The 19,007-nt window shown below is 44.8% G+C and overlaps 1 protein-coding gene across 1 annotated transcript in view; it reads left to right on the top strand.

Moving 5' to 3' along the window:
* pag1 (phosphoprotein membrane anchor with glycosphingolipid microdomains 1) overlaps positions 1-18,361 on the top strand; it is a 31,149-nt gene extending 12,788 nt beyond the window's left edge. The window contains exons 2-8 of the mRNA XM_030789510.1: positions 8,589-8,620; positions 10,227-10,453; positions 11,478-11,529; positions 13,177-13,273; positions 13,363-13,940; positions 16,654-16,719; positions 16,963-18,361. Coding sequence (XP_030645370.1) covers positions 10,287-10,453; positions 11,478-11,529; positions 13,177-13,273; positions 13,363-13,940; positions 16,654-16,719; positions 16,963-17,277 — 1,275 coding nt within the window. The 5' untranslated portion in view covers positions 8,589-8,620; positions 10,227-10,286 and the 3' untranslated portion in view covers positions 17,278-18,361. The remainder of the gene's footprint in view (positions 1-8,588; positions 8,621-10,226; positions 10,454-11,477; positions 11,530-13,176; positions 13,274-13,362; positions 13,941-16,653; positions 16,720-16,962) is intronic.
* The last annotated feature ends 646 nt before the right edge of the window (positions 18,362-19,007 follow it).

Below are 19,007 nucleotides of genomic sequence, written 5' to 3'. Positions count from 1 at the left end.
AACTGTGTTAGAAAGTACAAGTCATTAACAAGGATATGAGGTAAATCACCTCAAGGAAACATGCAAGGCTAGACGTTTTGGCGTCCAGCAAGTTCTCGTTTAGGAGAGTTTTTGTTTTGGTCCTTCTTACACAGGTTTTTTTTTTTTTTTTTTGCTGATGAGACTGGTCCGAGAAAAACAAAGCACGCGATTGGCTCAGTATCATTAATATCTAATGACAAGAACAGTTAAAGTCGACCCATTTGGGGCCCCACACCCCAGCACTAAGACGGGCGTATCCTAATCCTATATCGACCTAGAAATGCATTTCTGCTCTGAGCAGGTGGTCAAGCGGGGGATAAATACACTCTGATTATTATTTGCATCACAAGTGAATGAATGATGCTGTGAACACAATAGAAATGGAATCCCAGTTTCTCCAGGCATGATTTAAGACTTCACTCCATAGATAAAAGCTGTGCTGTGAATCTTTTGTTCCCTGTGTTTCATTGTTTACAGAAATACTATGAACTATATTAAAGGAACGATTGGGAGTTTAATCTGCGATCTTGCATAAATTTCCAAACGTATAGAGGCTTTTTTGCTTTTTTTTTTAGATGTAAAATGACCATGCGATTGTCCTCCAGTATCTGACTAACGGTGTGACAGGGGATAGCTCTTGTTGCCATGGCGAGAGCTGTCGCATTGCTCTTTCCCAGAGCTTCTCCTCTCTCTTGTATCTCCAGAGAGCGTTCTGGAGTCATGCCCCAGTGAGCTGCACTTCTCCCTGGGGGTATCTTTCCCAAATGAGTCCCATCTTACGCCTGGAGGATCCCTCACAACTGTAGCACTGACATCTGACAGGGACACATTCCGCCAAGGCCTCGGGGATTAAAGCCTCGTATTTTTGTTCTATTCCCATGAGGAATGTTTACTCCGCTTTATTTTTAGGTCCCGTGGAATGCTACTTCTATGCTGGGACTTGAGCTTCCTGTCTCCTGCCCTTTTATCTGGTTCATTCAGGGGCCCCTGCAGCCTTGCAGGAGAAGGGTTTCTCTGCAAATGCCGTTGGCTGGTACAGGGGTTAGCAGGGGGGCTTGCTCTCCTTTAATCAAGAAGCTCTATAACTGGCCCTGTTGACAGGAAAGGCTTGTCGAGGACCAAATTTATCATCCTGTTTGTCTTTATGAGTTCAGTCCTGAGGGAATTCTAATGGCCAAGTATGTAGGCAAGCAGCTGAACCTTCGGTGTATGGAGAAAGATCAATATGACTGCCACAAAGTCCTCAGGTTCTGGAGCACTCTGTGTGTGTGTGTGTGTGTGTGTGTGTGTGTGCACATGCGCATGTATGTGGACATTATGCTCCAACAGAATCTTCGACCAAAAGATTAGCAACAATATTACAGTGTTGCAATTTCCGTGCAATGCTTAATCTGAAATGCCTCTCTTATTGGAGAGAGAAAAACTTAAAAGAGAAACGTCTTCCAAAGTATTACTGTGCGCACAGTTTCCCCTCATCTGTTGCTTTTTTTTTTTTTTTAAAAGAATGCAGTTGCTCTGGTTTAAAACATGTACCCTTTTACGACTGTTCATGCTCTAACTAACCCTGTAACATGAAACTCTTAAGCTGGATGTCTTAATTGTAGATTGAGACCTCAACCCTTTAGAAGATGGGATAACTAGATCTGGCATATCCACGTCAACATAACAGATCTATTCAAACAGAATTATTAATAATGCTCTTCGCTGCTGGACAGAGGAATGAAAAGGCAGCTCACAGACAGTGCATTAAGAACTCTGATGTTCCATCATATTTCATGCTAACGATTTCAGGTTCTGAACTCCGGCTTAAATTACGTACTGGCGCAGCCATCACGCTGTGGGTTTGACGGACTCCGCGAATGATCTATATCAGCCGTGAAGTGCAGGGCACTGCCAAAGGTTGCCTCCTATGTGGAAGCCTCTACAGAACTCTGAACAGTGCCGTGTTAAAGAGTCCTGCAGCTTAATGCTTTAATGAGGAAATGAGGCAGACGATTGAGATGTAATTGCTGGTGCTAATGGAAGGTGGTTTTCAAGAGCCTCTTCAGCGGCTGAAGCAGACAAACACATACGGTGGATGTTGAAGAGGGTGGAGGGTGCGTGGTCGGGTGTGGGCCGAGGTGTATAGGGTGGGGTCTCTTTAGAGGAAATGGTTCAGACACCACTGCACTAGCACTATATATAAGACTAAAACCCTTTCAGGCCCACATGTGAGGACATTTAGTCTGAACCTCTTTCTCTCTCTCTCTTTCTCTCTCTCTCCCTCCTCGCCACGGGAGAGTTTGTAGCGTGATACAGCATGGCCTGTAGCCATCAGTGCACCTCAGAGAGAGAGAGGGAGAGTCAGACCTGTCTGCAGACACGGCTGCTGTTGCTGCCTGTTAATGTATTCCAGTGCTCAGACACTGCTGCCTCGCAGACATCTCTCACTAATTGGTTCATTTCTATTCTGTCTTTGCCACTTGATCAGCCATACGGAACAGAAATGTTTCATCTCGGTTGATTTCTTTTTTTTTTTCTTTTCTTTTTTTTTCTTTTTTTTTTTTTTGGACTGACGCTGGTTTATTTTTGTGTTCACTGACGCTGCTACATATATATGCATGTGTCAATCGTGTGCTCAGTTTGAAGATTCGTCTGAAATTTAGCGCACAGACATACAGTCACAGCTCAACATACATGTGCAAACGTTTGTCAAATGAGCGTCACCGACTGTTTTTCCCTGAATGGAGAAGATATTTAATGAGGAGCTCCTGTCTGTCACCATTGTCGTCTGAGGTTTCTGAATCCTTCTAAATTATTACATTCCTCTGTTGTCATTGAAACCTCGGCCGTTATTCAACCATCCCACTGTTCTTTTTTTTTCTGCAAACCTTGACTGAACTGCATAACTTCCATATTTTACCATATTTATGCGGGGTGATGAAAAGTGTTATTTGTAGATGCATAATGTGAGGGAGTTCAGTATGGGGAAAGGAGAGGAGAGAGACATCCAGACAAAAGCATTATGGATTCCTAGCCTGCTGAGGCTCTCTGATAAATGGTGAGCTGGAAAGGTCAGTGTAAGCGTCAGCAGAGCTACAACCTCCAGCTCTTTATCCCAGTACACACACACACACACACACACACACACACACACACACTCACATACACCCCTACACACACGCACTAATACTCTCTCTCTCCTTTTCTCTCTCTCTCTCTCTCTCTCTCACACACACACGCACACACATGCACACACACACGCGCCATGTACATGTGTATACATATGCAAGTTACAGCTTTATTTGATTTCATTTAGGAGGCGCACGGAGGAGGGGGGGGGGCTGTATCTTTTCCTTGTTTCAGGCTTCCTTTAATTCAGAGGGGAGGTGTTTGTTCTGTGGCTGCTTTGGGCCTTTGCAATTCCCCTATCTCCCCATGTGATTTATTTGATTTGAGACAGGGGTGGGGTGGAGGGTAGGTGTAGCTTATAGTTCCAGTGTGAACAGCCTCACCCCCCACGTGTGTGATTTATTTGATTTTGGGATGGCGAGTGTGGGAGAAGCAGGGACACAAAGAGGGGAATATACAAGTACGTGTGTGTGTGTGCATGTGTGTGTATCTTTGTGTGTGTGTGTGTGTGTGTGTGTTTGTGTTAATGGGGATACCAGAGCCTGTAGATTCAGACCCTGACAGAGCATTCAGCTAGCTTTAATAAATCTTACTAGTGCTAATGGACTTGAAGGACGCTTGTAAAGAGGTATCACTTTCCCATTTAATATGTTCATCGGCTCTCCCTCACTCTTCCCTGTATTAATACCCCATTGCTTTGTGCTTATCGTCCGGGAACCAAGTTGCTGCTTTGTGTAATATATAGCTGCCGCTCGGGCGTTGTTAGCGCATTAGATTCCGCGGCTATGGGTGTTTTATGGTGATGATGCTGTGTTATATTGAGCATGTGCGTGAACGTTTTCCCGGTAGCTCTGTTTCAGTAAAAGAAGGGCGTGTTGCGGTGAATCCTCAGCTGTGCTTCCCTTGTGGAGGGGAAGTAAATGAGAATAAGGGCCCATCTTATGTGACCTGCTAATCCTTTTATCTGCTGAGTGTTGCACCTCACCAGAAAGAGGGTTTTCTGGCTAAGCACTATCAACTGTTAACCACACATTTAAGTAATCCAACAGGACAAGATGTGTCGTGTCTGCGCTGAGACCATCATCTGGACGTTGATAGTGCAGTGGCTCCTTCACTGCTTTCTATAAAGTGGACTACTGTTCCCATGTCTGTGGATGAAGGTTTCTGTTTCAAAACTGTTTGGGGATTGTTTAATATCTCCGGGTCCATTAGACGAAGACTTTTACAATTACCAAGGTTTTGTTAATGAATAAAAAGTTGCTTTTGATTGATGAAGGTATAAGAGGCATACGTAATCTCACCCACAGGCGCACATGAGCTCTCTCTCTCTCTCTCTCTCTCTCTCTCTCTCTCTGTCTCTCTCTCTCTCTGTCTCACAGTCACACAACACACACACACACACACACACACACACACACACACACACACACACACACTGAGCCTCATTTTCAGGCTAGTAGAATTTGTCTGACATTGTCTGCTCTAGCATACCTCAGTCCAGTAGTTCAATAGCATTGTGATTGTTTCATGAGGAGAGGTCAGTTCAGACGTGGGACAAGCACTAGAATTGCATCTGAAACTGTCACTGCTCATCTATCACTTCTGAATGTGCTTAGCTTATTAAACGAATATGGATGACTTACCAAATAGTAAAATGCTTGCAGCACAATCTGCTAATTTCTCCTCATGCATGACTGGCAATTGAGCCTTTGCTACATCCATAGTGGAGCTGGCAAATTCGATTTCAGGATCAGCACTGTTTGTTTTGAATGCTGAGGAGATTTGTTTTTCATCTCTCTCGCTCTCTTGCTTCTCACTCTTCCAAAATAAGCTGTGTCAAATTCAATTACTACAGAAGTGGTAGCTCAGCTTCCTATTTCTCAGGAGGTCTTGACCAAAGAGAGATGGAGATAGATAGATAGATTGAGAGAGAGAGAGAGAGAGAGAGAGAGAGAGAAGGAGAAAGAGAGTGTGAAATACAGTAAGAGTGAAAGAACACGAGAGAGAAAGGAAGAGAGAGAGCGAGAGAGAGAAAGGGAGAGAGAGAGAGAGAGAGAGCGAGAGCGTGTGTGTGTGTGTCAGACACTCACACAGACTGCATTGTGCTGAACTGAACCGACGACCTAGCAAAGCCAGTCCTCTGAATGCCGAGCAACAGCCCAAGGCTAAAGCAACAGGGGAGAGGAACGAGAAAAAAAAGCCCAAAAAGACATAGAATGAGGCATCTCTAAGAATGTCCCCATCACAGTTTGCCATCCAAATTCACCTCACTTCATTTCACTTCATGGAACAGCCTTGTGGAAGTGCTTCATCAGCACTAAAGTTTATAATGGCAGATTTTTTTTTTCTCTCTCTCTGGCGGTAGTTTTGGTGTCTGTAGGCTCACAGGTTGTGTGCAATAGTTTTTAGTGGAATATTAACAGCTGCAAAGCCTTGATGAAATGTTAACCATTAGATACCACTATCTTGTCTGGTTTGAATAGTACACACTTCGCAATAATCCCATTTGAATAAATTTTAGCTCTGCTGTGGGAAAAAAGTGTGTGTGTGTGTGTGTGTGTGTGTGTGTGTGTGTGTGTGTGTGTGTGTGTGTGTGTGTGTGAGGGAGAAAAAGAGAGCGAGAGCGAGAAGGAGTTCCAGTGAGTGCTTGGGTGTTAATAATCATATGTCGTTGAGGGAGGTCTGGTAAGGTCAGTGGTGCAGAGAACAGGAAATATCTGCATTAAAAGATGACACTGAAGAGGGACATTGGTCTGAACTGTACTTACTCTGTCAGGGGTGACTGGAGGACATAGCTACCGCTCCCGCTGTCCCCAAAACATGCTTCCGTCCATGTGACCTCCAAAGCCTGACAGAAAAGAAGAAAAGGAGATGGACCTCTCATTTTGTAGAAGTATCACAAAAGCTAAACAGCTGCTGTTTTGGCTTTGCCTTTTTTCTTACGGAAGTGTTCAGCAAGTAGTCATTTCCTCAATTCGCAGTTCAAACAAACCCACATCTCATGCTGGTGCTACAACAGAGAAGATGCAAACTGTCTAACCGTGTGCCACACATTGTCTCCATTATGTGAAAAGAGAACAATGTGTTCAGAGCAAAAAAAAAAAAAAAAAATTACACATGCACGCAATAGAGGAGGATCAATTTCCATGCCAAGCGATTAACATAAGGGGAAGAATTCCATTACCATGGCAACAGGAGGTCACTTGATTAACGCTGGTGGTTTTAATTGCAGGATGCCCTCCGGGCCAGAGCTCTGATATTCAGCTCCTGATTGGTGAGTAGGTTGCTGGAAGGTCTGGTTGACACACCAACCCAGGGACAGGGAGTCCCTCCCCCCACCTCAGCTCACACACCACCGCACTGCCCGTGTACCAAATTAAATTAGCTCCAGTTCATTAGTTACTCTGATGGTATCATAGATGACAATACTGGGGAGGGCAGAATCTACCGCCTGTTGGATATTGTTTTTCCTGAATCCAGCAGTCTTGGAGAATGGGCGTGGCCCATTAACTCTCACTCTTTCAGATGGCTGATGTATTGATCCCTCTTTACCGCCGTCCAATCAGAACAGCCTAACACTAGAGCCTCCACCCTCAGCCCTGCACATGGCTTGGCGACAGTCCTCTGAGATGCGTGGAGATGGGAGAGTGACAGGTTGTGAGGGTACGGGGGAGGGTTGGAGAGAGGGAGGGAGGAATCTTAGGACCAGCTCCTTGATTGGCGTGTCATCTATTAGCCTGCGTGACTGGCCTTGTGGCACTGGAACACTCAGCGGTGTACGGCGGCAGTGTGAAATTCAGCTGAAAGAGCCTGAGAGAGAACTTGAGGCTTTTGGTTTTGTTTGGTTATTTCCCGTTGTTTTTACTGTGCAGTGGAGTCATCAGCTCATTGTCAGGGTGTGTGTGTGTGTGTGTGTGTATATATATATATATATACCCTTCATCCAGCTAATACTCACAAGCTGTAAGCAATAGAAAAGTGGTTTTAGATTGGACGTATGTAAGATTAAATATGATAACTACAGATTTTTTTTGTTTCTTCTGTTTTCTTTTTTTGGTCTATTTAGCGATATTCCCTTCGTACTCCCCGTGGTGTCTTACTGCTAAATCTGTATAGTAGTCTTTATCAGCAGAGAGGCTTACAATAACAAAACAGAAAATATCCTCATTGTATTACTCCTCCAGAAATCTAATTATTTATCCAAGAAATGCCTCTGGCATTCACATGAGAATCTTCTTGAGGAAGCTTTCTCAGGGGTCATCCAGCTGTGCTCCCCAAAGAAACCCATAGTGTATCTCTGCAGCCTCCACAAAGGACGCCTCTGCACTGTAGGACTCTGTGATTACACTCCAAACCAGCCAGACCCGTGTCACCAACACACACATGTGTAGCTCATGACTGACAGACTAGCTTAGGGTTTAGGCTATTATTGGAGGGTGTGCGTGCATACGCGCGCGCGTGTGTGTGTGTGTTTGTGTTTGCGTGTGGGGGGGGGCGGAGGGGGGGTGTTTCAGTCTTTGCCTTGCCTGTGGTTTTTTAGAGCAGAGTGGGTAGAAAAGAAGACCAGTGGATGCTGCCATTGGCACCTGGCCCCGTTTTGCCTCTGTTGATGAGTGAAGAGGGCCACAGCTGCATTTGGAGTGTGGAACTCATGTATTTCCAAGCACATTCCTCCTCCAATGGCTTTTCCATTCTCTTATTTTCAATGGCATGAAATAGAAGGCTCGATTACCAAAGTGAAAAGGAATTGTTTCTACTTTAAAGGCTGGGGGGGGGGGGGGGGGGGGGGAGTATTTTGTGCTCTCTGGATTGTCCTCTCTGTCTCATTTTGACATAAAAGGTAAAAAAAAAAAAAAAAGAATGATTTTTCTCTTGCATAAAACAGTGCATGGTTGTTAAAGCAGATGATTACACATACTATGTTTGGAGGATGGTTGCCATGACAATGCAATAGCAGCTTCTGTCTGTGAGAGCATAGTGACAAGGTGATTGCTCAGACAGAAGCATACTCATAAAAACACAGCATTGTGGTTTGGCACCAGAATAGCACAGAGTAACAGCTGCGTTTTTACTTGATGCTTTTTGCTCGTTTACTGTATGAGGGGTTATTTCAAATGGTGTCTCAGTGAGGACCACACCCCCTCCAAAAAAAAAGGGGGGGGGGGGGGGTTTGGGGTGAAGTAAGGAGAGGGGTAACATATCTTACTCTTGGTCATGCTCCATGCTACACTGCATTGTTTTGTCATGATTCGTGAAGGAAATTTCTTTCTTCTGTCTACAGAGAGTTAGAATGGATTATACAGCACTATGATATGATAGTGTATGATGTCATTGTGCTACCCATATCAGGGCATCCATCATCGTCTGCTCCCCACACTCTCCTTCAGTACACTGTGTGCTAAGGGTGTAATATCTGTCTCTTATCTCTCTCTTTCTCTCTCTCTTTTCTTCTATAGGCAAAGACGACCAAAACCATCCAAGAATCCAGGTACGACAGCATTCAATAACTTATATTCTTCTAAGAAATGGTTTGCAAACTTGTTGTTCCAAAAAAGAACGTGGACATTGTTTTGAATTTGATTGTGACCGCTAACGTGGGTGTTTACATCACCTCATATTCAGGAAGTGGTTTTCATGGGTTTTATGCGGGTATTAAAAGAAAATTTATCTTATACTTCAGACCCTCAGACCTAATTCATTTATCTCCAATCATGATGATGCTTATACTACTTTTCCTCACTGTTGTAACGTTAAGACCCTGAGAGTCTTAGTCAAAGAGAAGTTTCAGTGCTTTTATTTTCAGACCTGGCAGGAACTTAAAACTCAAATCTCCCACCATGTCCCCACTGTATTTGCATAGAGAAGCACAAAAGGCTTTTCATAACACACAACATGTGAGCACACACACACACACACGCACACGCACACACACACACACATACACGCACTCACACACACGCACACACACACGCACACACAAACACGCGCTCACACACACACAAACCACAAGCAGAAATAGAAAGAGAGAAAAGGGAAGACAAAGAGAAAGACAGAGAGAGAATGAGAAAGAGCGAGAGAGAAAAAGAGTGTGCATGAGGGAAAGAGCGAGAGAGAGCGACAGAGAGAGAGAGAGAGAGAGAGAGAGAGAAGGAGAATACCTACACCCACTGAATTCTGAGAATGTTTGTATAAAATTGGGGGGGGGGGTGAGTTTGGCCTGCTCTCTGAGTTTAGTCTGAGTGACTGACTGAGAAGGAAAGACTCTCTTCTCAGAGAGACTCCAGAGCCCTGAACTGTTGTCCATCTCTCTCTTTCTCTCTCCCTCTCTCTCTCTCTCTCTCTCTCTCTGTCCTCTCCTCCCTTTTAACACAAAAGAACAGACAGAGTGACTGGGCCTCTGCCACACTCTGGGATGCCAGCCATCTGATTGTTATCTGTCCATTCAGTTTGTGGAGGTGGGGCACACATTGCACCCCTCCCTGGCTTAAAATAATTTAGAACAGAGGCCCTTTTGAGTTTATCCTAAATCTTTGGATTTGTTTCAGATACAACTGGCCTACATATAGTGGTTTCTTTTGAGACACCCCGTGTATACATATTCAGTAGTATTCTCTTACTGAGTTGACTGCAGTGAAGTGCAACAGGAATGCGGAGAATTGTTGCGTCTGAACATCTTGTCTGCCTTAGTGCGCCCCCTTGTGGCTATGCAACTGTACAGGACACAATGGGAAAACTAACACAAGCTCTCCTTAAAGGAGGAAAGAATGACCATAACGGGGTTTGGTGATATCAGATCTGAGAAAAAAATGAATCTTTTGATTTTTACTGTGGGGAATTTTTGTTTTTAGTCTTTTTTTCAGCATGACTCAGGTGATCGGGTTGACTTCATTAGAATTATCAGCTTGAATGAGGTTTCAGTGGTTGATGTGGAGAATAGATAGAGTTTAAATGGAGAAGTGACTGTAATAGAATATGCAGCGTCAGGTCTGGTGTGACTAACGGATGTTTTTGTTTGGTACACCTAAATTCCAGTGCACTGATAAGTTTCGTAGTCGGCACTCACGTCCTGTCTTCTCTCCCCCCCGCGCTTGCAGTTCCTGCAGTAGGGCATCCGTGGCTGAAGTGCAGCGTTCCCCACGCTCATGTGACGTGCGATGGCTCCTGTGCTGGGTGCCGTGTTGGGGCAGGGGGTGGCGGGGTCCGGCGTGACGGGCACGTCTGCGCTGGCTGACGGACAGCTGGCTGTGGTGGGTACCCTCACGGCTCTCTCTGCCTTCCTGCTCCTCTCCCTGCTCCTGCTGCTGTGTGCTGGATGCCAAGGGTAAGGATTACTCAAACTCAACCAAAAAACACACAAGACCTAACCTAGCCTGTTCTATCACAGCTAACACAGAGATACAAGACCTGACCTAACCTGTTCTATCACAGCTAACACAGAGATACAAGACCTAACCTAGCCTGTTCTATCACAGCAAACACAGAGGTACAAGACCTAACCTAATATGTTCTATCACAGCGAACATAGAGATGCAAGACCTAACCTAGCCTGTTCTATCACAGCAAACACAGAAATACAAGACCTAACCTAGCCTGTTCTATCACAGCAAACACAGAAATACAAGACCTAACCTAGCCTGTTCTATCACAGCAAACACAGAGATACAAGACCTAACCTAATATGTTCTATCACAGCGAACATAGAGATGCAAGACCTAACCTAGCCTGTTCTATCACAGCTAACACAGAGATACAAGACCTAACCTAACTTGTTCTATCACAGCGAACACAGAGATAGAAGACCCTAACTTGTTTCACAGTAAACATAGAGATACAAGACCTAACATAACATGTTCTATCACAGCGAACATAGACATACATCGTTCCTTGTTGATTGAAACCCGCAGGCAAAATGTAGCGTGGCCTATATACATAAATACATATACTTCAGTAGTAAAATGTTGTACTTGAGTAGTTATAACATCTTATGTTATATCACAGCAGTAATACGGTAGCTATAACAGAGCTCTATGTTAATGAATGGTCTGGAGTAAGTACAAAAAAAAAAAAAAATACGTCTATATCCTGTTAAGTGTGCCATTGTCTTTTCGGTCCAAAATGCAGAATGTATTAGTAATAGTCTCAAGGGATAAAGCGGGCATTGAAATTCAGTGTACCGTTCTACGCTTGCATACTGAAGCAGACAAATGAAGCAGCTGATGGCTATCAGAGTGTAGCACAGTGAACTGAAAGAACCGTATCCAGAGAGAGGCTACAGAGAAAGAGCAATCAGAACTCTTCAACAATGGACACCCCCCTTTTTTTTTCTCTCTTTTTTTCATCCTCAGGCAGAAGAAAACAAAAGGACACCCGGGAGACCACGAGAATCTGATGAATGGGGTACGTTGGTATAAACTCTTTCATTTCAAGGATTTTCTGCTCAGTCAGGGTCGCTTGAATGGAACTTTGAACGGTAACGTTCAATAGAGCGAAACTGTCTGCCTTTCATTAAAAAGGGGGGGTGGGGGGGGGGGGTGGGCTTTTCTTCCGTACGTGAAATGAAGTGATGGAGGCAGTCTCGCTGGCTGTGGTATCAGAAGCTACTGAATAGCAGGGCTGGAGGACTGTAAGAGCCTGTATGACATTATGCGGGTGGGGGAAGACGAGGAGAGAGGCTGTGCCGCGTGAAACTCGTGGGTCGACGGCCGGAAAGCTTGAAGCAGACAAATTAGCAGTTTTGTTTGGCCACAGGGAAATGAAGAGCGTCACGCATGAGTAGTTTTTCCTTTTAAACCCGGAGCGACGCTCCGCTGTGAGTAGGAGTGTGTCGTGAAATTATCGTGCGAGTTCAAGAGTTCAACGTTGTTTAGGAATGGATAGGACACAAAGATCTGGAAGGAACAGGAGCGTGGGCCGTGTCATTGGCAGGATGCTACTGAATGTTTCAGTACCACAGGGTCTTGTGTACATACATGTATGTGCATAACAAAAAAACACAAGTGCACACAAACTTGTGCACTGCACTCTCTCATAACTGCACACACACACACACACACACACACACACACACACAACACACACACACACGCACAGCTGCACAGCCTGGTTCCTGTGGGAAAATATTATACCTTTACCGTTTTTAAATGGGTGGGGTTCGTTGCCAGCATGTTTTTATGTCGTATTGACTGCCTATAGAGATTGCTCTTATGTGGCCTCCATATGGATACATGGACTTACATGAGGACCAGATGTGAAGGGCTTCCTCCATATCGCTTTGAATGATGTTAATCGGGTGTAATTGCATACATGTTGATAAAAAGAAAAGACCAGAAATGCTGTTCAACCAGATGGGAAGAAGATACAAACACTATATAGTAGTCAAAATTTACTAGCAGCTTTATCCTTTAATTCCTTACACTCTGCCTCCTGTAACACGATATTCTTATCTTTACTGTCTGCCCATTATGTAAATTCTAAGGCAAAGAATGACAAGCACGAGACATGATATGAACTGTGTCAGTCTACCGCGTGTGTCTCACTTAGGCCTGCCGATAAGGCTTTTGGCATGAATCCGACATTATCTTCCCCTAATCATAGGTTGCCATGAGCTCACATTAAACCTCAAGGGAGCGGGAAAACCTTTTTAGTTTTGATGGATATTTTGGTTGTAACCTTTATGGTATAATGTACACTTTGCCAGTGAAAATATTGTGGAGGAGTTCACTTAAATGGCAGTGTCTGTCACAAGTTGACAGGTTAAATGGGGTCTTTGTCTTGTCGTGACAAGCTGAGTGCCTTTTCATCTTAACCTTGTGTCTCTGTGGAACTCCATCACTGTGGTAATAGTGATGCACTGAAGGCCACCACTAGGTGGTGCCATAGAGTCAAACCTGCAGCCGCAATTTTAACCCACAAACAAAGAGCTTCCTCAGCTTGTCTCTTTGTCTCCTGTATAACAACCTCATTCTTCATAAAGATGTTTTCTGTAACTCGAAATTGTAAGATTTGGTTTCCGAGAGTGAACCTGACCCAGTTCTTTGTCCACAGGTCTCAGAGAAGGATACGTGTAGCCAATCGGCTGATAGTCACGGCACTGATTTAGTGGCCAGCAGCTCCCACAATGGGCCACTCACAAGTGGTACAGGTATGAAATGTGCACATGTCAAAGCCTGTGTGTGATCTTTAGCGAAGATGACAGCCATCTTCATCGATTCTCTTCATCTCTGTCGACAGTACTCACAGACACCATAGACACAAGCCCTCACCCCTCCGAGGAGATGCTGTCCAGCCAATCAGAGCTCAGATCCTCCAAGTGCCCACAGGACCGTGAACTGCCCAGCATCCCACCTAACAGTGCCCTGGAGGCAGCCGTGGCCACGGCTGACACGCAGGCCGCCTCTGGTGAGGGCACCTATGAGGTTGTGAAAGAGACTGCCTCACGCGATGTCAGCGTGGAAGACTCACTCTACGAGACAGTCAAAGAGCTCAAGGACCCCGGTTTACCCAACGGTACGCTGAGCCCTGACCCACCGCCCCAGGCCACCGCTCTCCTCAACGGTCACCTCACCCCCAGCCCCGGGCCGGCCACCCCGGAGAGAAACTCGCTGCCCTCCGGCGCGGAGTACGCTTCGGTCGACCTGAACAAGAAGAGCCGTTACAGCACCGACATGGAGGGCAGGCGTTCGGCCGTTATCGCGGCCAAGGAGGAGGAGCCGGAGGAGGAGAACCCCCCGCCCATCCCAGACAAGGTGCTGGATGAGAACGACAACCAGCAGCTCAACCACCAACACAATGGGCTGCACAACGGAGAGGTGAGGACTGACCCCCCAGCCCCACCCCCCCCCCCCCACCCAAAAACACAATGTGTATATTATAAAAAGTAAATGAAAATTGAATTTTTAGGCATGTCTTGTGTCTGAATGTGCTGAACAGGCAAGAGTATCCATAATAACACATGAGTCAGTTAATGTATGAAATCTGTGTCCAATTTAAGACCGTACGTGAAGAAGTACTCATTTCTGCCCAGAGTAAAAGCTCTCGTATCTCTGTGTGTCGAGAATGATACAGTACCCCCGTATTAGATAAACCTCAGAGAATAAGAGATTGAGAGTGTGCCAGCCCTAGACTTAGGGGAAAAAGGCTCTTTTTTTTTCCCACTCGCGTCGTTGGAATCAGTCAAACTTTGCGGCAGGAGGAGAACAATAGCGAGTGCCTGTTTAATTATGATCTCATAAGCCTCCCGCCACCGATCGTAGCGGCGCGTGAGGCTTCGAGCATGCGAATGAAGCCATCTGCGGAAGAGAGAGCGGACGATTCGCGCCTTGCCCACGGTCAGAATGCAGCAGCTCTCCCAGCGTGAGGTGTCCGTACGCGCGGCCACGCATTCCAGCACCGCGCCGCCTCCAACGCTCAGCTGTGCCAGCCACGGAGCTAAGAGGCTAATCTTCTTTTTCTCATCTCTCTCTCTCTCTCTCTGTCTCTCTCTCTCTCTTTATCTAGCTCGCTCTCTCGCTCCGTCGCTCGTTTTTCTGACTCGTGCCCGCTGTCTTCCATCGCCTTCTTTGTCTCCGCGGCGTCGTCGTCGGCCGATTAGCTAATCGGTAATGAAAACCGAGGGATGTTATTAGAGAGCAGCGCTCGCCCTGTCCGCCCTCCACCGTCTCTGAATATTGAACTGAGGTCATCCACACCCTTATAAGTGCACCCTTCTATCTGAATGTGATGTATAGTCAGCGCTTTTTTATCCATGTCCTCCATCCAGACTTTCCTCCACTTCTCTCCCTATTCCCTCTCTCTCTCTCTTACCCTGGGGCTGATTTAGGGTCGACCCCTAAAGTTCCCCAGTGGTTAAGAGAGAGAGAGAGAGAGAGAGTGTGTGTGTGTGTGTGTGTGTGTGTGTATGTGTGTGTGTGCATGTGTGTGTGCCTGAGTGGGCCAGCGGTGATTTGTCATACCCAGTAGACAGGGTAATGTGTGTGTGTGTGGGGTAATGTATGCTGAAGGCCTCTGTGTGTGTGTGTGTGTGTGCGTGTGTAGCACAGCCTGGTGAGCTCCAGCTGCCCACTGTCTCCCTGACAGCATGACATGTTGATGAATGGGACAGGCGGAATGTGTGTTTGGGGACATCGGTCTATGTTTGCATGAGAGGCCCTGTCACGCGACGCTGACACACACAGGGAGACCCACACTGTACATACACACACACTCACACGCACTGTGTCAGTGAGTCACAGCTTGCTCCATGATCAATATTCCATCATTTATACTGACATGATGAATAGATGGAATTCACAGGCTGTAAAAAAAAAGCCATGCGTGTGCATGTGTGTTTATGTTTGTGTACACATATACATACTCCGAATCACACACACATGTACAAGGTTGAATTTATATATAAATGTTTTATTTTGGGCCCCGACAGGCATGTCATAGTTGTGGAGGCAAGAGATGGAATCATTCCTGTCACTCCAATGGTGTGATGGACTTAAGGCAGTGTCTGCTTTCTTAGATAAACTGTTATTTCAGCATGTCAACACTTAAACGTCCCTCTCTGAAAGGAAATGACTTTTTATTGTCTGAGTTGACGTATGCGTGCGTGCGTGTATGTGTGTAACCGGGCGTTTTCTCTGGACTAATTGACACAGTTGTATACAGCGTTTCTCGCCTTCTCCACTCATTCAGCCCATTCCATCAGCAAACTGTCATATTCGATGTCCTGTCTGTCATTTCTCACGGCGGCTTGTCTTCATATACCGCCCTGATAGAGCGAAAACGTCGACACGGCAACCGCGTGCGATCACGCTTGCCGGTTACACCACTAAATAAATTGAACCAGCACTTTAATTAAGAAAAACTGGTTGGACAGAGAGATGAGGATAGTGAATTGGTGAATAAGCCGTACTGTGGAGACGTATTCGGAGTGCAATGGGGTCGAAAATGTTTTCATCGAACCACATGAATAGGCTTAAAGGCTGTTAAATTAATTGGTTTGCTAATTAAACTGATATCAAAGCGCATCTGCCATGCTTCGACATGCGCGTGTACTTTGAGCAATCGTATCAATGTGAATCCACTCTCAAGTAAAGAGGGGGCAAACTATTTAATCACATCAATGACCCCTTCCTCATTTTTTCGAATTATCATATTAAGTCCATGCAATCAGTGCTAATCATGGCGCATCTAGAACAAAAATGCACTTTCATCAATCAGGATAATCGCAAGCCAAGCCAGGGGATTGATATTCTTCACAGACAACCCAGGTGTTGGTTATTGAGCTTCCATAGGATTTACTTTGTTAATTAATGACTCAGGCTATTGATCCCCCCCTTGGACATATACAGCTGTGCTACACCGTGAGGAACTGAACATTTGATTTCAATCGGTAACTCTGAACCAATGAATGAGTAGCTACTTTTCTCATCGATCAATGTTAAACACAGAGGTAGCGATGTGATGTCCAACACAGTTAAGTATAGTAACGAGTGAGATATAAAATAAATGTCACTTCTCTGATTGTTTTTTCAGTTACATTCTCCACTCTCGCCAACAACGGGGCCAACGTCAGAGAATAACGCACCTCTAAACTGTGAGGTACGCATTCATGCCAAGCCACCGAGCTTTTGCATTCTTCACAAGACACAGTCTCCGGTTAACTGCATCCTCCTCTTTAAGATTCTAGATGTATCCCTTAACCAATCTGTGTTTTCTCCAATGCTGTAATCAAACCTTATAACCCCTACAGTTGTCTACACAATGATGGATGGTAATTGAGAATTGTAAAGTGTGTGCTCACTGTGTGACGATCTCTCATGTTCTTTATTTCTCCTGATCTAGATAACTGCCATGTATTCCACTGTGGTGAAGCCAGAGCTGGAGGAGAAAGAGAATGACTACAGCAGCATCGGCGAGATTAAGGGCTTGGTGCCAGAGTCCAACTCCAGCGACCTTTACGCCACGGTAAAAGAAGTGTACCCATCGTCTTCGAATAGCCAACCCCAGGAGGAGAGGGTGGAAAACGTTGACCCTGGTTACGAAACCATTAAGATCCCAAAGACGGGAGAGGAACGCCAACAGGGAAACGGGCAATTCGAACCTGACTATGAGAGCGTGGCGGAGCTGGGCCTCAACAGGGAGGTGTCGCGCCTCTGACCTCCTCACCGAGGTTTGACACGGGCCTCCTCAGCCGAATCTGTGGACTCCTGGTACCAAGCACCAACTACACTCTCCATTAACCTGACCTTCTGAGGTTTCAATTAGGAGTGTCAGTTTCTTGTTTGTTTGTTTGTTTTTTTGAATATCATTTCAATATGGCACTTATCAAATTCAGCCAAGACGCGCATCGCTAAGCAGAAAAGTTTTTTTTTTTTGCCCCTTTGGTTTTTAATCTTTATGCTCATTCAAGAGTTATGCAATCGAACAGAAGCACTTCTTGAAACGTGTGGTGGCATTTGAATGTGTCGAATTTGACGTGTGGGCGAATCGGTGGTTTCCATCGCGGTAGAAAGGGTGTGAAGACACTACATTGCTTTGTAGGTGTCACTTGGTTTGAATGTGAGTGAAGGGGGTATTTCATGCGATCCAGTGTTGTGTAAGAGCAGCATTTACAAGGGTTTTCTGATCATTCTGGCTACCAGTAATAGAAGTATCCCTTTTTATATCAACAGTATTCCTATTACCATGTTTTATTCAGACGGCATGTTCTCGTGACTGTTGGCTCTGAACAGTGTCCCTGCTGCGAGTCCTGCTTTGCCACCAAGGGTTCGCACGATAGGAGTTTAACAAAGTGCAAAGCTGAGCCACTCAGAGTCACGTCCTTAAAGTAAGAGGGTTGTCACTGCAACCATGTGTGATGAGAGCATTGAGAGTCAAATCGGAGATAATACACCTATTCATTTAGAGCATTAGGATTATTTTTGTCTAAAATGCTCTGTAATATGGCTGGTAATTTCCTTAAGATAAATACCAAGGGCTTTTTTTTTTATCGACGTATCATTTCAAACATTATACTGGTGACATTTCAAGATTTTTTTCAAGATCAGATTTTTGAGGGTACGAAAAGCTGAAATGAAATCAGACAGACTCTTGTAAAGTCGTCGACTAATAATTATGATTTAACAAAGAACAAATGGTGGTGGTACATGTAATTCCTGTATTTTTATGGGGCGGATAATCACGGTTAGCAACATATCTGTTGATGATACAATTTCACACCTTTGAGATTTCATCTGAAATGGTTCTGTATATGTTTTCAAAAAATGTTTTTTTTTTTAATGTATTTTAGAATGTTCTTAGGGTATTTTAATTTCATGTAATTCTCAATCTTTTTTTTGTGCATTCATTTTTTTCTCATCTAAAGTAGGTACATGTCGATAAAAGGATGCAAGAATGATGAAGCACAATATATAAACTGTATGGTACTGGCACATTGAGCTTGGCTTGGCCACTTACTCGTACTTATAACGTACGCATCTCAAATACTACGAGCTTTTCCAGTTATCAAAATATCTTGATGTGGACATTAATCAAACATGCATAGCACATGCCGCAAAGGAAAGACGACATGCCACATGAGTGGCTGTATATATTTAGGTAGCTATTTTAATAACCTGTTTCATGGTACAAGTATGATTTTCTACAACATTTTAATCACGTACAAGAGAAAATGATCCTGAATTGAAGTTTGAAATGGGACGAGTGCATTTTATAGTATGTTTCAAATGTGTAAGTGTTTCTAGGAACTTATAAAGCATGGGTATCCGTACTCCATACTTTTGGCTGCGTTGGTTCTGTTCACGTGGAGCCCCCCTGATAAGGCTTAGCTGATAAAGCTTTTCAGCAAAAATACAAAACCAAACAAAAACAAAAACAAAAAAACTCTG

Source organism: Chanos chanos, chromosome 12 (assembly GCF_902362185.1).
Source record: "Chanos chanos chromosome 12, fChaCha1.1, whole genome shotgun sequence".
Lineage (NCBI taxonomy): Eukaryota > Metazoa > Chordata > Actinopteri > Gonorynchiformes > Chanidae > Chanos > Chanos chanos.
The sequence above is the reverse complement of the archived record's forward strand: the minus strand, read 5'-3'. Positions and strand labels throughout refer to the sequence as shown.